A 20,529-nucleotide genomic window follows, 5' to 3' on the forward strand; every position below is an offset into this window, starting at 1 on the left:
CCTTGTGATAGTGAGTTCTCACAAGATCTGGTTGTTTAAAAGTGTGTGGCATCTTCACTCTTGCTATTTCTTGCTCCTGTTCTTACCACACGACATGCTTGCTACCATTTTGCTTTCCACCATGAGTAAAAGCTCCCTGAGACCTCCCCAGAAGCCAAGCAGATGCTGGCACCATGCTTGTGCAGCCTGCAGAACTGTGAGGCAATTAAACTTCTTTTCTTTATAAATTACCCAATCTCAAGTATTTCTTTTCTTTTCTTTTCTTTTCTTTTTTGGCTGAGCACAGGGGACTTTACTGATGGTACACGACAAGGTGGGGCTCCCTAGGCCCCTCCCTCTTCAAGTGGTCTGCATGGAAACTGTGAGGAGGGGAGATTCAGTATGGTGGGGGACTGAGTGTCCCCCAGCAGTGAGGGACTCCCCAGCAGTGAGGGTCTCTCTCTTCCTCTTGCGCTCTCACTGGGGCTGGTGGTCCAGGGGTCTTACTCCTTGCAGGCCATGTGGGCCATGAAGTCCACCACCCTGTTGCTGTAGCCAAATTCATTGTTATACCAGGAAATGAGCTTGGCAAAGTGTTCATTGAGGGCAATGCCGGCCCCAGCATCAAAGGTGGAAGAGTGGGTGTCGCTGTTGAAGTCGGAGGAGACCACCTGGTGCTCAGTTTAGCCCAGGATGCCCTTGAGGGGGCCCTCTGACACCTGCTTCACCACCTTCTTGATGTCATCATATTTGGCAGGTTTTTCCAGACAGCAAGTCAGGTCCACCATTGACACGTTGGCAGTGGGGACATGGAAGGCCATGCCAGTGAGCTTCCCGTTCAGCTCAGGGATGACCTTTCCCACAGCCTTGGCAGCATCAGTAGAGGCAGGAACGATGTTCTGGAGAACCCCGCGGCTGTCACGCCACAGTTTCCCGGAGGGGCCATCCACAGTCTTCTGGGTGGCAGTGATGACGTGAACTGTGGTCATGAGTCCTTCCACGATACCAAAGTTGTCCTGGATGACCTTGACAAGGGGTGCTAAGCAGTTGGTGGTGCAGAAGGCATTGCTGATGATCTTGAGGCTGTTGTCATACTTCTCATGGTTCATGCCCATCACGAACATGGGGGCATCAGCAGAGGGGGCAGAGATGATGACCCTTTTGGCTTCCCCCTGCAAGTGAACCCCAGCCTTCTCCATGGTGGTGAAGATGCCAGTGGACTCCACGACATACTCAGTGCCAGCATCACCACACTTGATTTTGGAGGGATCTCACTCCTAGAAGATGGTGATGGGATTTCCATTTAATGACAAGCTTCCCGTTCTCAGCCTTGATGGTGCCATGGAATTTGCCATGGGTGGAATCATACTGGAACATGTAGACCATGTAGTTGAGGCCAATGAAGGGGTCATTGATGGCTACAATATCCACTTTACCAGAGTTAAACGCAGCCCTGCTGACCAGGCACCCAATATGACCAAATCCGTTGACTCCGACCTTCACCTTCCCCATGGTGTCTCAGAGATGCGGCCAGAAATGCAAGAGAAGATGCAGCTGTCTGTTGAACAGGAGGAGCAGAAAGCCAGGTATTTCTTTACAGCAATGCAAGAATGACACAATACAATGGCTACTTAACTAATCTCTAAGAAGATTTAGGTTTTTGCTTCAGCTCTTGTCTACTTCTGAGCCCTCACCAGAAATGACCTTTATGCTCCATTTACGGCAACCTAGGCTTTTTCTAGTCTGCTCTTCTAAATTCTTCCAGCCTCTAACCATTACCCAATTTCAAGGTGCTTCCACATTTTCAAGTATTTGTTATAACAATTGCCCCACTTCTCAGTACCAATTTTCTGTCTTAGTTCATTCTATGCTGCTATAACAGAATACCACAGACTGGGTAATTTTTAGTTAACAGAATTTATTTGGGTCATGGTTCTGGAGTCTGGGAAGTCCAAGACTGAAGAGCCACATCACATCTGATGAAGGCCTTTTCACTTTATCATAGCATAGCAGAAGACATCACGGAGGAGAGACAGAGCAAGAGAGGAGGACAAACTCATCCTTTATAAGAACTCCACTCCCACAATAACGAACCCACTCCCACATTAATCCATTCATGAGGGCAAAGCCCTCATGACCTAATCGCCTCTTAAACTGAAGGCCCCACCTAAACAATGTTCCACTGGGGATTAACTTTCCAACACATGAATTTTAGGGGACACATTTAAACCAGGGCCACAAGAATACTGGGGAGCATAAACTAGGGCTAACTTTATACCCAGGGAGTCTAGGACCTGGAAAAGAAAATTTCATGACACAAACTATTGTTGCTTGCCTCGGCAGCTGATGCCTCAGTTTGCAGTGACACTAGAGGGTTCTGCAGTCTTCTACTTCAGTTTGGAAGGAAGAAAAGGGAGACAAATCTTTCAACTTTAATGTGAATTTCAAAGATGCACCAGGTATTGTCTATTGACACTCCACAACATTCCCACTCTTATTCTCTTCCCTGGATTTCAGAGGCTGGAGGCCTTGAGATAATATTTCTCAGACTCCCTTGCGAATGCAATCTCTGAAGAAAATTTGGAAGAGAGAAGGGAGCTAGAAGCCATACTTTTCCTCTAGCAGGAAGAGCAGATGTGAGTTTTCACAGCACCCTGTTAAACTCCTTTCTAAGCTAATCATGCTGGGGCCAATGGGATACTCATGCTATCAGCAATGGCTTTCTGCAGTTTTCTGTCCTCTGGGTGGCAGAAACAATTTCCTGACCACGGTGATCCTGAAAGCTAGTTGTAAACCCTGAGCTATAGTCATCCATATTCTTTCTCACTTCCAGGAATGATGATGCCCCGAGCACCTTGGAAGCCATTTTGAAGAGGGCAGAGATGACAACAGGCTGGGTCTACATGAAGGGGCACTGCCTGTCAATATGGAATACCCACGGTTGATTCTTGTGTGAGCAAGAAAGAAATTGTATCTGAGCCATTAAATTTTGGGTCTAATCAGTAATTTGACCTAACCATAGTAGTACAAAAGTTGTAGTATGCATCTAGCTACTGGTAATTCCTAGAGTTTGTGGGCAGGCAACTGGGCTTACAAATGGTGTCTGAGCATCTGAGAGGTTGCTGTAGTTACATTTTCCCCAGGATGGTAGCTGCATGGGCAGGCAGATTTCTGAAGGGAACCATTTTGACCTTTCTCCTAGGCTCAGTACAGTTGGATCCTCCCGGGCAGCTAAATCATGTGTTCAGTACAGCATGGCGGGCAAGAAGACCTGGAATGAGGATCACCTTGTTTTTTTCCTGCAAAGTCATGAATAATGTGACATTGAACAATGCCCATTCCTTTACTACTGTTCTCCCCAGAAACCCTCATGCAATGGAGGAAGGAACAGGGGAGGGAGGAACATTGGCTGAGAAGTCAAGTGGAATGGGTCCTAGTTCCAGTCTGTTAATGACTCCCTGAAGTTTTTTTCCCTCCTTGGGCCTCAGACTCTTCACCCCAGAAGGGAATTGTTAAGGGGTCTCAGAAGTGAGACTCAGAGAACACACCTGCTGTGTCTTTGTGTGTGTGTGTGTGTGTGTGTGTGTGTGTGTGTGTGTGTGTGTAGGTAGATATGCGTTTAAGGAAATTCTCCTGCTTGGAAGCCACAGCTGCTAAACCAGAGGGTTGCTCAAATCTTCTTTTGACTGAAAGCATAGTCTGAGGACCGGCAGTAACAGCATTGTCTGGGAGCTTGTTAGAAATGCAGAATTTCAGGCCCTTTACAGAAGTATTGAATCAGAATCTCCAATTTAACAAGATCCTTAAGGGGATCCCAATGTGCATTCAAGTCTGAGATGCACTGCTCCAGAGGACCTGGGATAAGACAAATGTCAGCCTGAAAAAAGAATGAGATTTGAAGTCAGGAGACCTAGGTGTTAGTTTTAATTGTGCCACTCACTGGTTGTCCAAATTGGGCAAGTCATGTAATCACCCTGATCCTTTTTTTGTAAATAGGGTGCTCTAATAACTACAGAATGGTGTCAAGATCAATGGTGTATGTTCTGGAGCCAAACTATCTAACCTTAAATCCTGAGTTCATTTGTCAGCTATGAAGCTTTTGGCGAGTTGCCTGATATCTGTGGGCTTCAGTCTCTTTATCTGTAGACAGGGTATCATAATAATGACAGACGTTGAGAATTTTTAAATGGGCTGGGTGCGGTGGTTCATGCCTGTAATCCCAGCACTTCGGGAAACTGAGGCGGGCTGATCACCTGAGGTCAGGAGTTCAAGACCAGCCTGGCCAACATGGCGAAACCCCGTCTCTACTAAAAATACAAAAATTAGCTGGGCACGGTGGCATGCGCCTGTAATCCCAGCTACTCGGGAGGCTGAGGCAGGAGAATCGCTTGAATCCAGGAGGTGGAGGTTGCAGTGAGCCGAGATCACGCCACTGCACTTCAGCCTGGGTGACAGAGTGAAACTCTGTATTTAAAAAAAAAAAAGATTTTAAAATGAAGTAATTAATGTAAATCACATAGCACAAGGCCTGGCATCATCTAAATTCACTGTACATCTTATTATACTCTGACTTCCTGTACTATCTTTCAAGAACAGAAAGAGACCTCTAAAATAGAGCCACCTGGAGGCTAGCTGAAGACTCCTACCTTTGGTGTTTATCATAGTATACATAATTCTCAACAATGGGCACAGTCACTCAAAGACTGGAGCTCTAACCTCTGAACCACCAGACAGGCATGAGATTGGTTTCATGATATTATCTTAGGCAATCAATCAGTTCCCCTGCATGTATTCCCCATTCCTTTGTTGTCTATTCCAGTTACACTCAACTCTAGATACTCCCTTCCCTGTGAAAATCTACAGAGCAGCCATATACAGAGCAGTGCCATCCAGGTAGGAGATGACCACTTGTAACTGGCTTTCCTTTCCCTACAGGAACTCACACAGTTCAAAAAATGGAATGTCATCAAGGCATTGCCTGGTGGGCCTGTCGCCACACTTACTGGAGGGAAAGGATCTAGGATGAGGGAGGTTCCAGGGACCATCAGCAACATGCCAAACCACAGCAAGAAATCAAGCATGACTCAGCTCCTGCTCACTGCAATTACTCAGGACCTCGCCCTTCAGATGTGGAAAAAGCCCAGCAGTGCCTTGCAGTAACTGCTGCTGAGGTCTGGAACTTCCTGACAACCTTGCAAGTCCTTTGATAAGGGGAGGCTCAAGCTGGATTTCAGAAGGCCCACTGCACCAGGATGACTGAAACAAACTGTGGACTGGGTATCAATGCAAATAATATTGTAGCATCAGGAATAAAATAAATTTCAACTCAATAAGAAGTCTCTGCAGGTGGATACAAGTGGTGATCCTGGGCAAAGTTGGTGTCAGGCACAGGCACACCTGTGCAAGGAAATGGAAAAAGGGAAGTCCACAGTATGGAAAAGTCTAAAAGGGGCACCAGCATATTTCATAGTGTGGGAGAGAGGAAAATGAAAACACCACTTACCAGGTGCCTGCCAAGGGCTATTCCTGGGCCTGCAGCTCTAGAGATGTTCCTCTGAACAAAACAGGAGCCATCTAGGACAGGTGGTGCTTGGCTATGACAACGAGGAGGGAACTTAAGTCCAACGGGTCAATAAGTGATGGATTTGAGTCTTCTCTTCTAATGGATTAGTAGATCCCAACAGTCAATACAGTGGGGGTTGGAAAAACTTTCCTGTGTTTCATGATACCCAAATGCCAGTGTCATGAATGGCAAATGCTAGCATCCCAATAACGGTGTGCCCTTCATGAAACCCCACCCAAAGATTCAGCCCCTTCTCCTAATGTTCAAGCACCTGTTCCTGCAGAATCAGGATATGAAGAGAGGCTGGCAAAGGCCACAAACCAGGTACTTCTGCAGCTTGCGGGAGGGCGGAGGTTGGGGCGGTTTCTATGCTGTCCACAGGACACTGTCACACTAACTCTATTAATCCTTTCCTACCTAGAGATAATGATATGAGAAAAGAAAGTTATCAGTTCACCTCTCCTCTAGAAATAAATAGGGTGGTATCTCTGAACCTGGCCATCGTTAATAGATGCAAATAAAATACAGAGTGGGCAATAATGCAATGCACATATGCCCAAGACAAAACAGGCTGGCACAAATAAGGAAAGGGGCTTCATTTCTGAAAATACCAGCTCCACTTAATACTGGATACTCTCCTGCCTATGGAAATCCACAAGAGCAGTTGCAGAGAGCACAGCATGTTTCATAGTGTCAGGAGAGGACAGTGAAAACTGACATTTACCAGGTGCCTGCCATGGGCTATTCCTGGGCTTGAGGCTCTAAAGAGGTTCCTTTGAACAATAACAGCAGCCATCTAGGATAGGTGGTCCTCAGCTGTGGGAGAAAAGGGGGAAATGAGGCCCAAGAAGCTAGTAAGTGGTGGATTCCAGTCTTCTCTTCCAATGGATTATTAGACACCAATGTCCCAAGCAGGGTGTTTCTTAATTTTTGAATACTAACATCATGAATAGCAAATGCTGGCATGGCAATAAAAGCGTGCCCTGCATCTGGTCACATCTAAAACATCAGTCCCTTCTCTTTCTGAAGAAATACCTGTTCCTGCAGAATCAGGATATGGAGAGATGCTGGTCAGGGCCACAGACCAGGTGCTTTTGCAGTTTGCAGTTTATTGTCCTCAGGACACTGTCATACTATTAGCCCTTTCCTGCCTAGTGATAGTGATGTCTCAAAAGAATGTTATCAGTTCACCTCTCCTCTAAAAACAAATAGGTTGGTATCTCTAAACCTGGCCATCAGCAACACATACACATGAAATTCTGAATGAGCAATAATTCACTGCTCATATGCCCAAGGGAAAACAGGTTCTTTTCCTAGGACTTGTACAGGAGGCTTAGACAAGGTGACTTCCCAGGGGATGGCTGTACTGAGTTTGCAAATTTGGGCTGAGACTCATTCAAACTACCTGGGGAATGCAAGTTAACCTGCAGAGGAGAAAGAGAAAAAGGAGAAAGACCCATGTTTAAATGGAAATTAAATACATATCTGATGGATTCCATGATCAGCTTTGACACTTTCATCTATAAACAGTGTCTGGAACCAGTTGGCTCCAGCACAGAAGGGACTGCTTTGTACCTGGTGGAGACCCTGCCACACCTGACCCAAGGAAGCCTGCTTGGTGACCAGGCAGCCACAGAAGGATGAAGAACACACTTGGTCTGTTTCCCCCAGGCCCAGACAGGAAACAGAAAACTTTCCTCAAGGCTACTACAGGCCTTTTTAGGGGACCATGTTGCCACTGGCTGGCAATCTCAGAGAAAACACCTCTCTGCTTTTTACAGTGCGTTTTCAAAAAAGTAAAATCTAGATTCTCCCAGGGGTCTAGGATCTCAGGAATTGGAGCCCCTCTACTGAGTAGAGAAAAATCAGAATGAGGGTTTCTTTCCTCATTTCAAGAGATTGCTGGCTCTGCAGCCCAGCTCAAAAGCCCATCCTCCAGGCCACTTCCCCGCCTGAGCCAGACCCCTTGCTCTCATGACTCTCTGAGAGCCAGCCCCATGGTCGGGTTCCCTGAGACCCGCCTGGACCTTAGACGGCCGCGCCTCCGAGCGCTATTGACGCCGGAGGCGCGACTCTTTTTCCTATTCCCAGGAGGGGAAAAAAGCGGGAACAATGGCTTTCGGGACAGAGGGACGCGAACACCCAATGCCGCAGCGACTGGCAGGGTCGCGATGCAGGAGGACGAAGTGGGAGAAGGGGCACTTCGGCCTCCCTGCGGGCGGGAGCTAGGCCGCTGGAAAGTCCGCTCGCCTCTCGCCCCAAGGGATGATCCCCTGGGCCTTTTGTACCACTCGCCACGGAAAATGGTCACAGGCTTTTCTCCCCAAACCGATCACTATTGGAAACACAGGGCCCCTGGAAGCCGCCACGTTGGCCATTGGCGGTGGCGCACCCACCCCGGTGCTACTGCGCGTGCGCAGCGCTGCGACACACTCCGACCCCATCCCGCGTTCCCAGGGGGCGGTGGGAAACGGAAGTGCTCGGCTGACTCGGGCGGGCGGTTCCTAGTTCGCAGTAGCTGTTGTCGTCGGTCTCTGAGGTTTCGGGCTCTTGGCGGTGAAGTAAGAGGGACGCGGAGGTGGTGATAGTTTTAATGGGGGACGGGGGTTGACGGGACCGTGGGGTCATGGGACGCCTTTGTGGGTGACAGGGTGGCTCTACAGCCTAGCTCAAAAGCCCACCCTCCAGGCCACTTCCCCGCCTGAGACAGACCCCTTGCTCTCAGGACCCTCTGAGCCAGGACCAGAGTCGGGTTCCCTGAGACCCGCAGGCCTGTGGGCGTGAGTGCTGGGGGCGAGGTTCGGGGCCAGCAAGTGACTGATTGATTGAGTCACTCGGCCCCTGTTTCCTGAGCTCCTAAAAATGCCAGGCAACCTTGCAAATGTTTCACATTAATCTTCACAGGAGCCCTGTGAGGTGTTACGATGATTATTTTCATGTTATAGAGAGAAAATGGCTCAGTGTGGCTTGGCAACCTGTCCAAAGTCACGTAGGTAGCAAACCCGAGGAATCCTTTTTCATTTCCTGTGCTTTGTTTGTCATGTTTATTGTTTCCTGTGTGTCTCCCCCGCTAGACTAGAAACTCTGCAGTAGCTGGGACTTTGAGATTTTTTTCACTGATGTATTTCCAGCACGGAGAACGGGCTCATGGAAGGCACTCATTTCTTCAGTGAATAAAAGTGGCACAGCAGTCAATCAGTTGGTTCCAAAGCCCGAACTCAGGAAAGCAGGGTTTTCGTCACTGGGGATAATTGAGCTGTGCATGAATGTTAATTCACTCTTAAAGCTAGAATGAGGCGTTGTCCCTCTTCTGTTGGGTAAAAACCTTTGGATTTTACTCAACTTCACTGCATGGAAGGGAGCATAGGTGTTGCTAATTGAATCTCCTGTGGTCATTGTGTTTCAAGGGTCAGAGTGCAGACCTGAGACCACTGCTACACCGACTTCAGACTCCAGTTTATCTGAGCCCCGGCTTCCTCACTTAGTCTCAGAAGACTTAGGCTGAGGCCCCAGGAGGAGGTGAGTTCCCTGGGTCACAGGCAGAGATCTGGTGCTATAGTGATGGCCCCAGCTGGGGTGTGTTTGTCTCTGAATCCCTTGGTCCTGCCGCCTTGGACATAAGAGAGGTACGCTGAGCTGAGGCGAGTTGGAGGAGAAGCCTCAGCCCAGAGTCCAGACCCAGATCCTCAGGGCAGAGAAAGGAGGTTCACAGGACAGCAGGTCCTAGAAGAGCTGGACCCGTAGTGACCTTTGTCCCTCACTTCAGCTGAGACAGAGCAAACTGGCTCAACTTCCAGGTGCCATCGAGGACCATGTGACAGTGCAGTTTGATTCCTACTGGAGGAGGGACAGGTGAAAGTCACAGGTGAATGGAGGCATGGGTGCCTTCCATGGGGCAGGTGCCCTCCTGTAGTGGCTGCAAAGGCGGGATGAGGCTGGGAAGGATCACAGCCAGCCACAGAGGATTGGCCTCTCCTAGCACACCTATTTGTGCACCCCCGTGCTTCCTTCTCTTGCCATTGGCTTTTTCTGAATTTGAGTCAGCCCCACATCATCAACCAGGCACCTGCTTCCAGGGGAAATGCGAGTGTCCCTTCATCCTGACCGAAGTGCAGAAAATATGTTTTTAGTTTGTAGAATTTCAGAGTAGTCTCTAGGTACGCTGTCATCCAGCTCTGCTGCCTTATTTCGATGTTTAATGAAAGTGGGCTGGGGGACATGACCTGCTAAGCTACACCAAGCTGAACCCTGTTACCTTGATACTGTCGCAGTGATTGCTGCAGTATGCAATGGTTGCTCTGCACAGAAGCTCCTTGCTGGAACTTTCTTTTGAAAAACTGCCAAAGAAGGAGGAGCCTGGTAATCAAAATGCAAATTGTGAGAAAGGAGGAAGTGGTGGGGTGGGAACAGGGTAGGTGGCCAGTTAAAGAGGCAGATGCAGGGGAGCAGGCACAGTGGTTTTCAACCCCTCACAGAACTGACAGTGCTGGGCTGTTACCCACCCAGCCCCACACCTCTCCTCCCCTGCAGCCCTCTGAGCCCTTGTTGGCCTCCTTCCTCCAAACCACATCAAGAGATCCTACTCATACACACTTGCAGAGGGTCTTTTCACCTCTAGGGCTCTGTTTGATAAGAATTGATTTTTAATAATTTTTAATTTTTGTTTTACTAGTGATATTCTTTATCAAAAATTGAGAAAATGCAAATAAAAGAAGAAAATTGAAATCACCACTCAATAGTAACCAACATCAGCATTTTAATAAATCCTCTGAGATGTCATATATGTGCATATTGATTATCAAAAATGAGATCACATGCGCTTGCTTTCTTGGAAGCTGCTTTTAAACACATTAGGAACTAAAAACAAATTCCATAGCATTTTGAAAGCCTGTTCAGTATACCTGCTTTTGCATGTGTCATATTTTTTAACTGTGTCCTCTTTGCTGGACATTTAGTTGCTTCCAATTTTTTTGTTTGTTTATTTGTTTTTTGTTTAGACAGAGATTCCCTCTGTCGCCCAGGCTGGAGTGCAGTGGTGCCATCTTGGTTCACTGCAACCTCCACTTCCTGGGCTCAGGTGATCCTCCCACCCAGCCTTCAGAGTAGCAGGGACTACAGGTATGTGCTACCATGTCTGGCTAATTTTTGTAGAGATGTGGTTTCGCCATGTTGTCCAGGCTGGTCTCGAACTCCTGGGCTCCAGTGATCCGCTCACATTGGCCTCCCAGAGTGCTGGGATTATAAGCATGAGCCTCTGCACCTGGCTGCTTCCACATATTAGTATTTTAATGGTAGAAATTACTACAGTTAACATTCTTTCAGCTTTTCCACATTTAGAATTGTTTCATTATGACAAATGTCTAGGAATAGAACTCTTTTTTTTTTTTTTTTTTGAGGCGGAGTCTCGCTCTGTCCCCCTGGCTGGAGTGCAGTGGCGCGATCTCGGCTCCCTGCAAGCTCCGCCTCCCAGGTTCCCGCCATTCTCCTGCCTCAGCCTCCCAAGTTGCTGGGACTACAGGCACCCGCCACCGCGCCTGGCTAATTTTTTGTATTTTTAGTAGAGACAGGGTTTCACCGTGGTCTCGATCTCCTGACCTTGTGATCCACCCGCCTCGGCCTCCCAAAGTGCTGGGATTACAGGCGTGAGCCACCGCGCCCGGCAATAGAACTCTTAAGATAAAGGAGATGTTAATTGTAACTGGTTTCTAAAGTAGGTATCTTTAGACACAAGTCATACATCTGTCCAGTAAGGGAAACAAAATTTCATTTGCCAAACCTACATGATTTTAGTGGAGTTTCATGGAAACAGCTGGAGCTACCAGGTCATGTTTTTAGATCATTCTTCCCAGGGTACAAGGGTAATTATTATCAGGATGGTAATGGTGGTCTAATGGCTGTACCTACCGAGTGTACTCTCCTAATTTTGCCTTTATAGATCTCCATCCTTTGTCCAGAGCAGAACAGGATGGCCATGTCCCAGGTGAGTTCCTAATTTACCCATACTTTGTTTCCAGTGAAATTGAGGCAAGGTTTGGAATCTATATAGTAGACTTGAAAATACCAATTATCCCCTCTTCTCTGGCTGTTTTCTATTCAACTTGTTCTCAGCCTCTGGTTTCTCTAATCCTTCCCCTCACCAGGAGAGAGGAAAGACAAAAAGATTCCTCTCTGTACTTCTTGTTCTTTTTGTTTTCTTTTTCTTTTTTTCTTTCTCTTTTTTTTTTTTTTTTTTTTTTTTTGGAGACAGAGGCTCACTCTATCACCCAGGCTGGAGTGCAGTGGCACAATCTCAGCTTGCTGCAACCTCCACCTTCTGGGTTCAGGTGATTCTCCTGCCTCAGCCTTCCGAGTAGCTGGGATTACAGGTGCCCACCACCACGCCTGGCTAATTTTTGTATTTTTAGTAGAGACGGGGTTTCAACATGTTGGCCAGGCTGGTTTTGAACTCCTGACCTCAAGTGATTCCCCCACCTCGGCCTCCAAAGTGCTGGGATTACAGGCGTGAGCAACCATGCTCTCTATTTGTTCTTCTGAGAACTGTACCTCATCTTCTCTTCATTTCCTTCTCACAGAAGATTGTTTAAATACATAGGTTCATCTTGCTTTTTCCTCTTTCTTCATTTCTAGATCACTTGGTCTTTTCATCATTCATATTTATGATAATAACTTTGTGCATAATGTTTTGATGTGCATAGAAAAAACTAGTAGCCCAAAGGATTCTATCTTTCTCCACCCAGTACCATGTTCCTCGTCAGAGAAGCCCATTGTTAACGGTTGGGTTAAATGGTGGGGTAGATGCATTTATATCAGTTTAAGGAACTAAAAACATATGCATATGTATTGTTTTTATGCTTTTACACAAATGGCATCATACTCCCATACCTATCTTTTGCACCTGATTACTTTCTGGGTGGTGTTCCTTGTCGATATATAAAGATTGTTTCAATTTCTATTTCATAGTATGGATGTATTAATATCGTGTAACTTTATTTATGGATATTTAAGTTTTTAATTTCTTTTTACTATTGTAAACAGTGCCTCATGAACAACTTTCTCTGTATCTGCTTGCTCTGTAGTACCAGTGTTTATGGAGGTTATACCTGGTAGTCGAGTTTTGACTAAAAGGTACTGAGACTTAAATTTGCCCTCCGAAATCCTTCATAATTACTCCTTTCACTAAATGTAAAGACCAGATAATTTCTGTGTTCCAATTTTCCAGGCTATTAAAGATGAAAAGTCACCCGGTTCATTTTGTGAAGCCACTTAACCTGAAATTTGAGGAAGGTACTACAAAAAAGAAAATCATAGACCAGTTTCCCTTAAGAATATAAATGTCAAAATATGAAAAATATTCTGAATAGAACATTAACAAATTGCATTGGGCATTTCAAAAGCAATGGATGCACGTGGTAAAAAAGTTCAAACAAAAGCTTTGTTCAACAACAAAACGTTTTTTGTGGTTTTTGTTTTTTGAGCAGGGTCTGGCTCTATCCCCCAGGCTGAAGTGCAGTGGTGCAATTTCAGCTCACTGCAACCTCCGCCTCCCAGACTCAACAATCCTCCCACCTCAGCCTCCCAAGTAGCTGGGACTACAGACACATGCCACCATGCCCAGCCAATTTTTGTATTTTTTGTAGAGATGGAGTTTTGCCATGTTGCCCAGGCTGGTCTTGAACTCATGAATCTCTTTCTCTGCTTACGCACAATCACTTGTTCTCTCCTGCATGTGCTCTCTCTCTCTTTCTCTTTCTCTCTTTAACAAGTTACAGTACATCCTGGTCTTTCTGGTCCTTTTTGTTTTTTTTAATGATCTTTTCATTTGTGTTAACTCTACACCAGGGTTTCTCAGTGTGGCACTATTGACATTTTGGTTGAGGTCATTATTTGTCATGGGTTGCCTTCCTGTGCGTTGTATATGTAGCAGCATCCCTGGACGCTCTACTAGATGCCAGTAGCGCTCCCTCCTCCAGTGTTGGCAACCAAAATATCTCTTGTCATTGTCAAGTATTCCCTGAGGAATAAAATTATCCAGTGTTTAAAACCAGTGGCCTACCCCATTTACAAAAATGGCTGCTTGATACTTCATTTGATGGTAATACCACCATTACCTTTCTCCTAATAATAGATATTTAGGATATTCCTAGTCTTTTGCTACCATAAACAACATAGCAATGTATAGTAGATTCCCATTGTGTGCATGTGAGAACATTTATAGGATAACTTTCTAGATACGCAGTTTCTAGGTCAAAGTTTATGCATCTTGAATTTTGATTCAGAACTGTCAATTGCCTTCCAAATAGAATGTACTGATTTGCATTGCTGGCAACATTATAATGCCTTTTCCTATAAATGGGAAATCACAGTGTATTATCTGCTATGATTTTTGCCATTGTGAGGGACAAAAGAGTAGTGCATTTTAATTCGCTTTTCTTGATTTGAGTGTCTTTTTTCATTTTTAACCACCATTTGTACTTTTTTCTTTCAAATATGTATTCTAGTCATTTGCCCCCTTTTCTCTTGGGTGTGGAATTACTTTGATTGCTGGATGTTAGCTCCTTGGGTTAACTTAAGCAAATGAGATCTCTGTCATATATGTTGTCAATATTTTTCATAGTTTATTATTTGCTTTGATTTGTCTTATACCTCTTGGGGAGTGGACACAAGGTGTTTTTAATGTCTCATTTTACAATCTTTTGTGGCTTCTAGAGTTCTTGTATTGCTTATATAGGATTCCGTGAGTTGAAATTATAAAAATGGCATTTCAGTTATGTGGAAAAAATGGTGACTGAATGATGGTGGCACCGTTGAGTCTCCGTCTGGATGGAAAGAAAGTTAAACTCTTTTTTTTTTTTTAATTATACTTTAAGTTCTAGGGTACATGTGCACAACATGCAGGCTTGTTACATATGTATACATGTGCCATGTTGGTGTGCTGCACCCATTAACTCGTCATTTACATTAGGTATATCTCCTAATGCTATCCCTCCCCGCCCCCTCCCCACAATAGGACCCGGTTCCTGTGTCCAAGTGATCTCATTGTTCAATTCCTACTATGAGTGAGAACATGCGGTGTTTGGTTTTCTGTTCTTGTGATAGTTTGCTGAGAATGATGGTTTCCAGCTGCATCCATGTCCCTACAAAGGACACAAACTCATCCTTTTTTACACCTGCATAGTATTCCATGGTGTATATGTGCCACATTTTCTTAATTCAGTCTGTCACTGATGGACATTTGGGTTGATTCCAAGTCTTTGCTATTGTGAATAGTGCCGCAATAAACATACGTGTGCATGTGTCTTTATAGCAGCATGACTTATAATCCTTCGGGTATATCCCCAGTAATGGGATGGCTGGGTCAAATGGTATTTCTAGTTCTAGATCCTTGAGGAATCGCCACACTGTTTTCCACAATGGTTGAAGTAGTTTACACTCCCACCAATAGTGTAAAAGTGTTCCTATTTCTCCACATCCTCTCCAGCACCTGTTGTTTCCTGATTTTTTAATGATTACCATTCTAACTGGTGTGAGATGGTATCTCATTGTGGTTTTGATTTGCATTTCTCTGATGGCGAGTGATGATGAGCATTTTTTCATGTGTCTGTTGGCTGTATGAATGTCTTCTTTTGAGAAGTGTCTGTTCATATCCTTTGCCCAGAAAGTTAAACTCTTCTACATCATATAAAAGTGAATTCCAGATTGATCAAATACCTAAATATATATTTGAAAAATTAGGTGAAAATGTAAGAGGATATTGGCATAACCTTGCTTAGTGCAAGAAACTTTTTTTTTAATGGTACAATGTTTTTCTTTTAATGATCATTGGGACATCTTAAAATTCACTACTAAGTATACACATAAATAAGGAAACATAAGAAATGTCATAACCCAAGTACTTTTGAAACTACTTCTTAGTTCCAAGCCCCAGCATGTATCAATTGTATGAATTCATTTTTTTTTATTCAGAACCTGGATCTTTGTTTTAAGACTAGTATAAACAAAAATAAAATATAAACAACTTGTTATTAACATAATAGCTGTAGTTATTATCTGCAAGAATACAGTAAAAAAGAGTCATACTAAATGTTAATGTTCTTGTAACACAATTATCCATATCACCTTATGGTAACAAATTCTGGCAAGGAATGATCATTCATTTCTTATTAAAAATACTTATTTCCAAGATTGATCAGTTATACCACAAATAAAACCACAGTTTATTTAATAGAGCCCTTACCTTTCTCTTTTTTTTTTCTGAAAGATCTGCCATTTACAGGGAACTACTAATTTCAGATCAGTTACTCAAACCAGGGTTATTCCTGTAAATTTACATCTTAACTTTATATGTAGTAGATGTACACTCATATTCCCTCTCCAGTCTTGAAGCTAAACACTTTCACAAAAGAAACAACCTAAAATCACTTCATGTGAATCTTGGTTCTTACTTTTCTTCTACCTCATTTGTTCTTCCTCTTCATCACCAAAATTCTCTTCCTGCATGATGGTAAAGGAGAGAGATCTAGCAGCCACTTCTACAGCAAGGCCATCAGTGAAGGTAAAATCCAGTGACAGCTGTAGCCATGCCAGCCTCTGCTTAATGGAAGTCTGTAAGGACTCCCTGGGAGATGGAGGGGTAGTGGCCAGAATGCCTCCATCTGCTTGAGATTCATCTTCGCCTTCACATTGGTAACGCATTCTCTCTTCTGCTCCTTGGAGGAAGACTTCATTTGCAGAATTGTCTTTATTTTTACCCTCTAGAGCAAGCTTGTCCAACCCATGGCCCCAGGCCACATGCAGCCCACGACAGCTTTGAATGCGGCCCAACACAATTCGTAAACTTTCTTAAAACGTTGTAAGATTTTTGGCTGGGTGCGGTGGCTCATGCCTGTAATCCCAGCACTTTGGGAGGCCGAGGCGGGCGGATCACAAGTTCAGGAGTTTGAGACCAGCCTGACCAACATGGCGAAACCCTGTCTCTACTAAAAATACAAAAATTAGTGAGGCGTGGTGGTGCATGCCTGTAATACCAGCTACTCAGGAGGCTGAGGCAGGAGAATTGCTTGAATCTGGGAGGCAGAGGTTGCAATGAGCCGAGATCATGCCACTGTACTCCAGCCTGGGCGATAGAGCGAGACTCTGTCTCAAAAAAACAAAAACAAAAAACAAACAACAACAAAAAAACTATGAGATTTTGTTGCAGTTTTTTTTTCTTTAAGCTTATCAGCTGTCATTAGTGTTAGTGTATTTTATGTGTGGCCCAAGACAGTTCTTCCAGTATGGCCCAGGGAAGCCAAAAGATTGGACACCCCTGCTCTAGAGAGTTCACATAAATACTCAGTCCTACTTATTTCATTGTCACTTGTGGAGTGTTTACTGTTTTCCTTTTCAGTATCATTTTTACTGACTTTTCCTGTATCTGAATTCGCTGATGGTTCTGAATTACTTGTGGGTTCCACTGGGCTTACAGGAGACAAGGATTTCAACACAGCATGATCACTAAGTAGAGGTTACAACCACTTCTGCCTTTCTGCCTCTGAAGCTTTAAATCCCAGCACAGATTTTAATTCTTGGAGCACCCTCTTGGATTCTTCATGCTCATGCTTCTGTCTTTCTTTGTCTTCTTGAGACAAGTAATAAAAATCATCCTTTCTGCAATCACTGTCAATATCTATATCACCTACATAAGCTTTAAGTCCATCCTTCTCAGGGAGTGGATCTTTGTCTGCAGTGTGTAGAGTAGGCTGCATCAAAGGTACCACCGTACAGTGTGGGTTTTCACACACTACCTGAGGCTTGCCTTTTTTTAATCTGTATTTCTTCATAGCAGTTTGTCCACCTGAGAAATGGCCTCTTCCCAACAATTGTTGCTTGTTTAACCATGGGACTGAATCAACTTTAATTTCTGTTCTAGGATTTGATAAGCCTCTGACACTGTTCTTGTGCTTCTTTCATACAAATAAGCTTTTCAAATGTATCTTTGAGAATTATTACCTTATTCAGTAATGCTTTCACATGGAGCTGCAAGTTGCACACTGCTGTGTGAACGTTATTCAGTTCTTTTGACTTCTGTTGAGTTTTGGATAAACACTGGTACTGACTGGTGCTGAGTTTCAAAGTACTGATAGAATTCAGAGTTGCACTTAAGCTCTTTTAAACAGGCATAGTAAGCATGAGGTAGACCTTGAGTCAAATCAGATAAGATATGATGAGGCAAAAGTGCTGAAGTTAAGTAAAGGCCCAGGAGATGAACTGGCTATAGAAAGTAATAAGGCTAACCGTCTGAAGAATTCTGAACTCTGCCACCCAGAGTTGGAACAAAACCTTCAATGTAGGCAGGCTGAAGTCATCTGTAAAGTTAAGTGCTTCCTCTTCTGAAATCTACTCTTCACTAAGTCCAAGGCCTAGCTCCTTAAAAGGCACGACACAGATATAGCTGGTTACATTGTCACTTTCAGAGTTCAGAGGGTAGTTTTTTAGCATCCATAGGATAGATAGCCTTGCCGCTTGGAAGTTCTGAAGACAGCTTTCCAGAGACCGATGAGGTACTGAGTGGGATGCTGTTCAGCTTTATTAAATGGGATAAATAATCATTTATTATTAATCATTCAATAATAATTCAATGTATTAAATTATATAATTTATAAATATTTATGAATTATATGATTTATTAATTATTATAAATTTAATAATTATTAATCATTTAATAAATTATTCCATTTATTAAATGGGATAAAGCACTGACCCTGTCAAGCAAAAGTATAAATCCTCTGGAAATCACTTCAGTTTTTTGAATGAGACATAAAGCTTTTCTTACAAGGTTAGTAATAGCTCAGCTATTTGCTGCCATATCTTCCAAATGAACATTGTATTTTTTTTCAGGTCACTTGTAGTTCAGCTGTCCTCCATACTCTCAAAGCTCTTATGACCAAATACACAAATAGAATCACTCCCCATACCAGCCAGGAAGATACAATCTGCCAAATGGGAAGCATAACGAGCAAACTAATGAAGGCAAATAGCATTGAGACATCCCAAATATTAGGGGTTGCCAGGGAGCAAAGTGTTGCAAGGTATCCACTTTCCTGTTGTTGAGGTTGCCCTGCAGACAGGATACTGGAATCAAGTAGCTCAGTGAGCTCCACATCCTCTTGAAACAGGACTTCCTGTTACAGGATGGTATGTAATGAGTTGAGTCGGAATCCAGTATCCAACTTGTGAAGTAAGTCATCTTTCTTACTGCGCTGAGAAAAAACCCAACTTTTGGTGGTTTTAGCCACTTTTAGCAGAATGCGTTGCTTAATAACCCATTCCCTGAGCATGCCAGTAAGTGGAGTTTATGTTCATTGAGTGATTACTGTATCCCAGGTATTTTGGTAGGACTCTTGTAGGAAGCTTTTGTTGTCCCTCTGTGGTGCATTTTTCCATTTTTGGTGACAACATATTTCAAAGTCTGTGTGTCCTGGATCCTGTAAGTACTGATAAAGCAGAGAATTCCAAATGCTACCTCCTTGTCAAACTCCGGTGTTATCCTTCTCTGCCATGCCACCCACTTCAGCACGATGGGAAATCAGAAGAAACATTTGTAATGAAAATGGGAAACCTAGAAACCATAACGAGAAAGATTGTCAGATTAAACTGTATTAAAATGTTAAAACCCATAGAGTCAAAAGACATATTTGAAGCTGAGAGAAAATATATGCAATGCGTATGATATGCAAAGGATTCATATATAGAAAATGAAAAAGGATGAAAGAAGACACAAAATGTGGTGGACATATAGACAAAAAGATAAGGCAAGCAATTTCTGAGAAAAAAGTGTGATGCCATTTGCAAAGATGTTTACTGTCCCCAGTTTTTAAGCCAGGAAAACAGGGCTGATTTTCATTCCTCCCTTTCTGTTGCATTCCAACAAATGAACCCAGTTTCAGCCCTTCTACTGTTTGCCTTTCTGAATTTTTTTTGTTTTATATATATACAAAACCACAACATTTTGTATAGGTTGTTTTTAATGAAAACATGCTCCCACTATGCTTTTCTGTTTTGGGGTTTTTGTTTTTTGTTTGTTTTTTTGAGATGGAGTCTCGCTCTGTCGCCCAGGCTGGAGTGCAGTGGCACAATCGGCTCACTGCAACCTCCACCTCCCAGGTGCAAGCGATTCTCCTGCTCAGCCTCCCGAGTAGCTGGGATTACAGGCATATGCCACCATGCCCAGCTAATTTTTGTGTTTTTAGTAGAGACGACGTTTCACCATGTTGGCCAGTCTGGTGTCGAACTCCTGACCTCAAGTGATCCACCTGCCTTGGCCTTTCGAAATGCTGGGATTACAGGCATGAGCCACCGCACCTGGCCCCGACATTAGAAATGTCTAAGCACAGTGAAAATCTTAAAAATTATCAAACATCCATATCAAAGTGAGAAAAATATTTGAAGTATACATAACAATGAGTTACCTTCTTTTATACACTAAAATTCTAACAAATCATTGAAGATCACACCTAATATATAGCTGAAAGAATATGAAATGTATGTAGAATAGTATATCATGTATTATACTTCATATTCTTAAACATTAAAAAGGTTGATAACAGTTAGTACAGTCAAGTATGTAGAAAAAACACCAAAGAAGTTATAAACTGTATATGGCATTTTGTGGTGGAACAGTTGATTTATATATATCAACATTTACATTGCAAATAGCCTTAACACAGTAATGCCCTTTCTAGAATTTTACCCTAGAGCTTTAATATGTCAATAAGACAAGACAACCCAACAGAATGAAGACTCATAGCAACAGAAATATTAGTGGCCTAGAAACATACAAAAAGATTATAATCTCACTAAAACTCACATATATGCTGTCATTTATCTGTAAGAGTGGTAAACTTTGAACAGATAGTTAAGAGCCACTGTGGGTGAGAGTACTGGCTGGTTGACAGGTAATTTGGCTGTACTTATTAAAGATCTTTTTCTTATTTTAATCAGCAGTTGCA

The 20,529-nt window shown here is 43.6% G+C and overlaps 1 protein-coding gene and 2 pseudogenes across 23 annotated transcripts in view; 1 reads left to right on the forward strand and 2 right to left on the reverse strand.

The window, feature by feature from the left end:
* Positions 1-381: 381 nt before the first annotated feature.
* On the reverse strand, positions 382-1,559 carry LOC704590 (glyceraldehyde-3-phosphate dehydrogenase pseudogene; annotated as a pseudogene).
* Positions 1,560-8,046: 6,487 nt separating this feature from the next.
* KRBOX4 (KRAB box domain containing 4) overlaps positions 8,047-20,529 on the forward strand; it is a 28,047-nt gene continuing 15,564 nt past the window's right edge. For 12 of the 23 annotated variants that reach the window (XR_013412567.1, XR_013412568.1, XM_015127236.3 and 9 more), the window contains exons 1-3: positions 8,047-8,103; positions 8,950-9,061; positions 11,478-11,522. Coding sequence is in view for 16 of the 23 variants with exons in the window: in XM_015127236.3 (XP_014982722.1) it covers positions 11,508-11,522 (15 nt within the window). In the remaining 7 variants the exon portion in view is untranslated. 23 annotated transcript variants of the gene reach the window in all.
* Positions 15,778-18,718, reverse strand: LOC100429161 (vezatin-like; annotated as a pseudogene).

This window comes from Macaca mulatta, chromosome X (assembly GCF_049350105.2).
Source record: "Macaca mulatta isolate MMU2019108-1 chromosome X, T2T-MMU8v2.0, whole genome shotgun sequence".
In the NCBI taxonomy this organism is placed as follows: Eukaryota; Metazoa; Chordata; class Mammalia; order Primates; family Cercopithecidae; genus Macaca; species Macaca mulatta.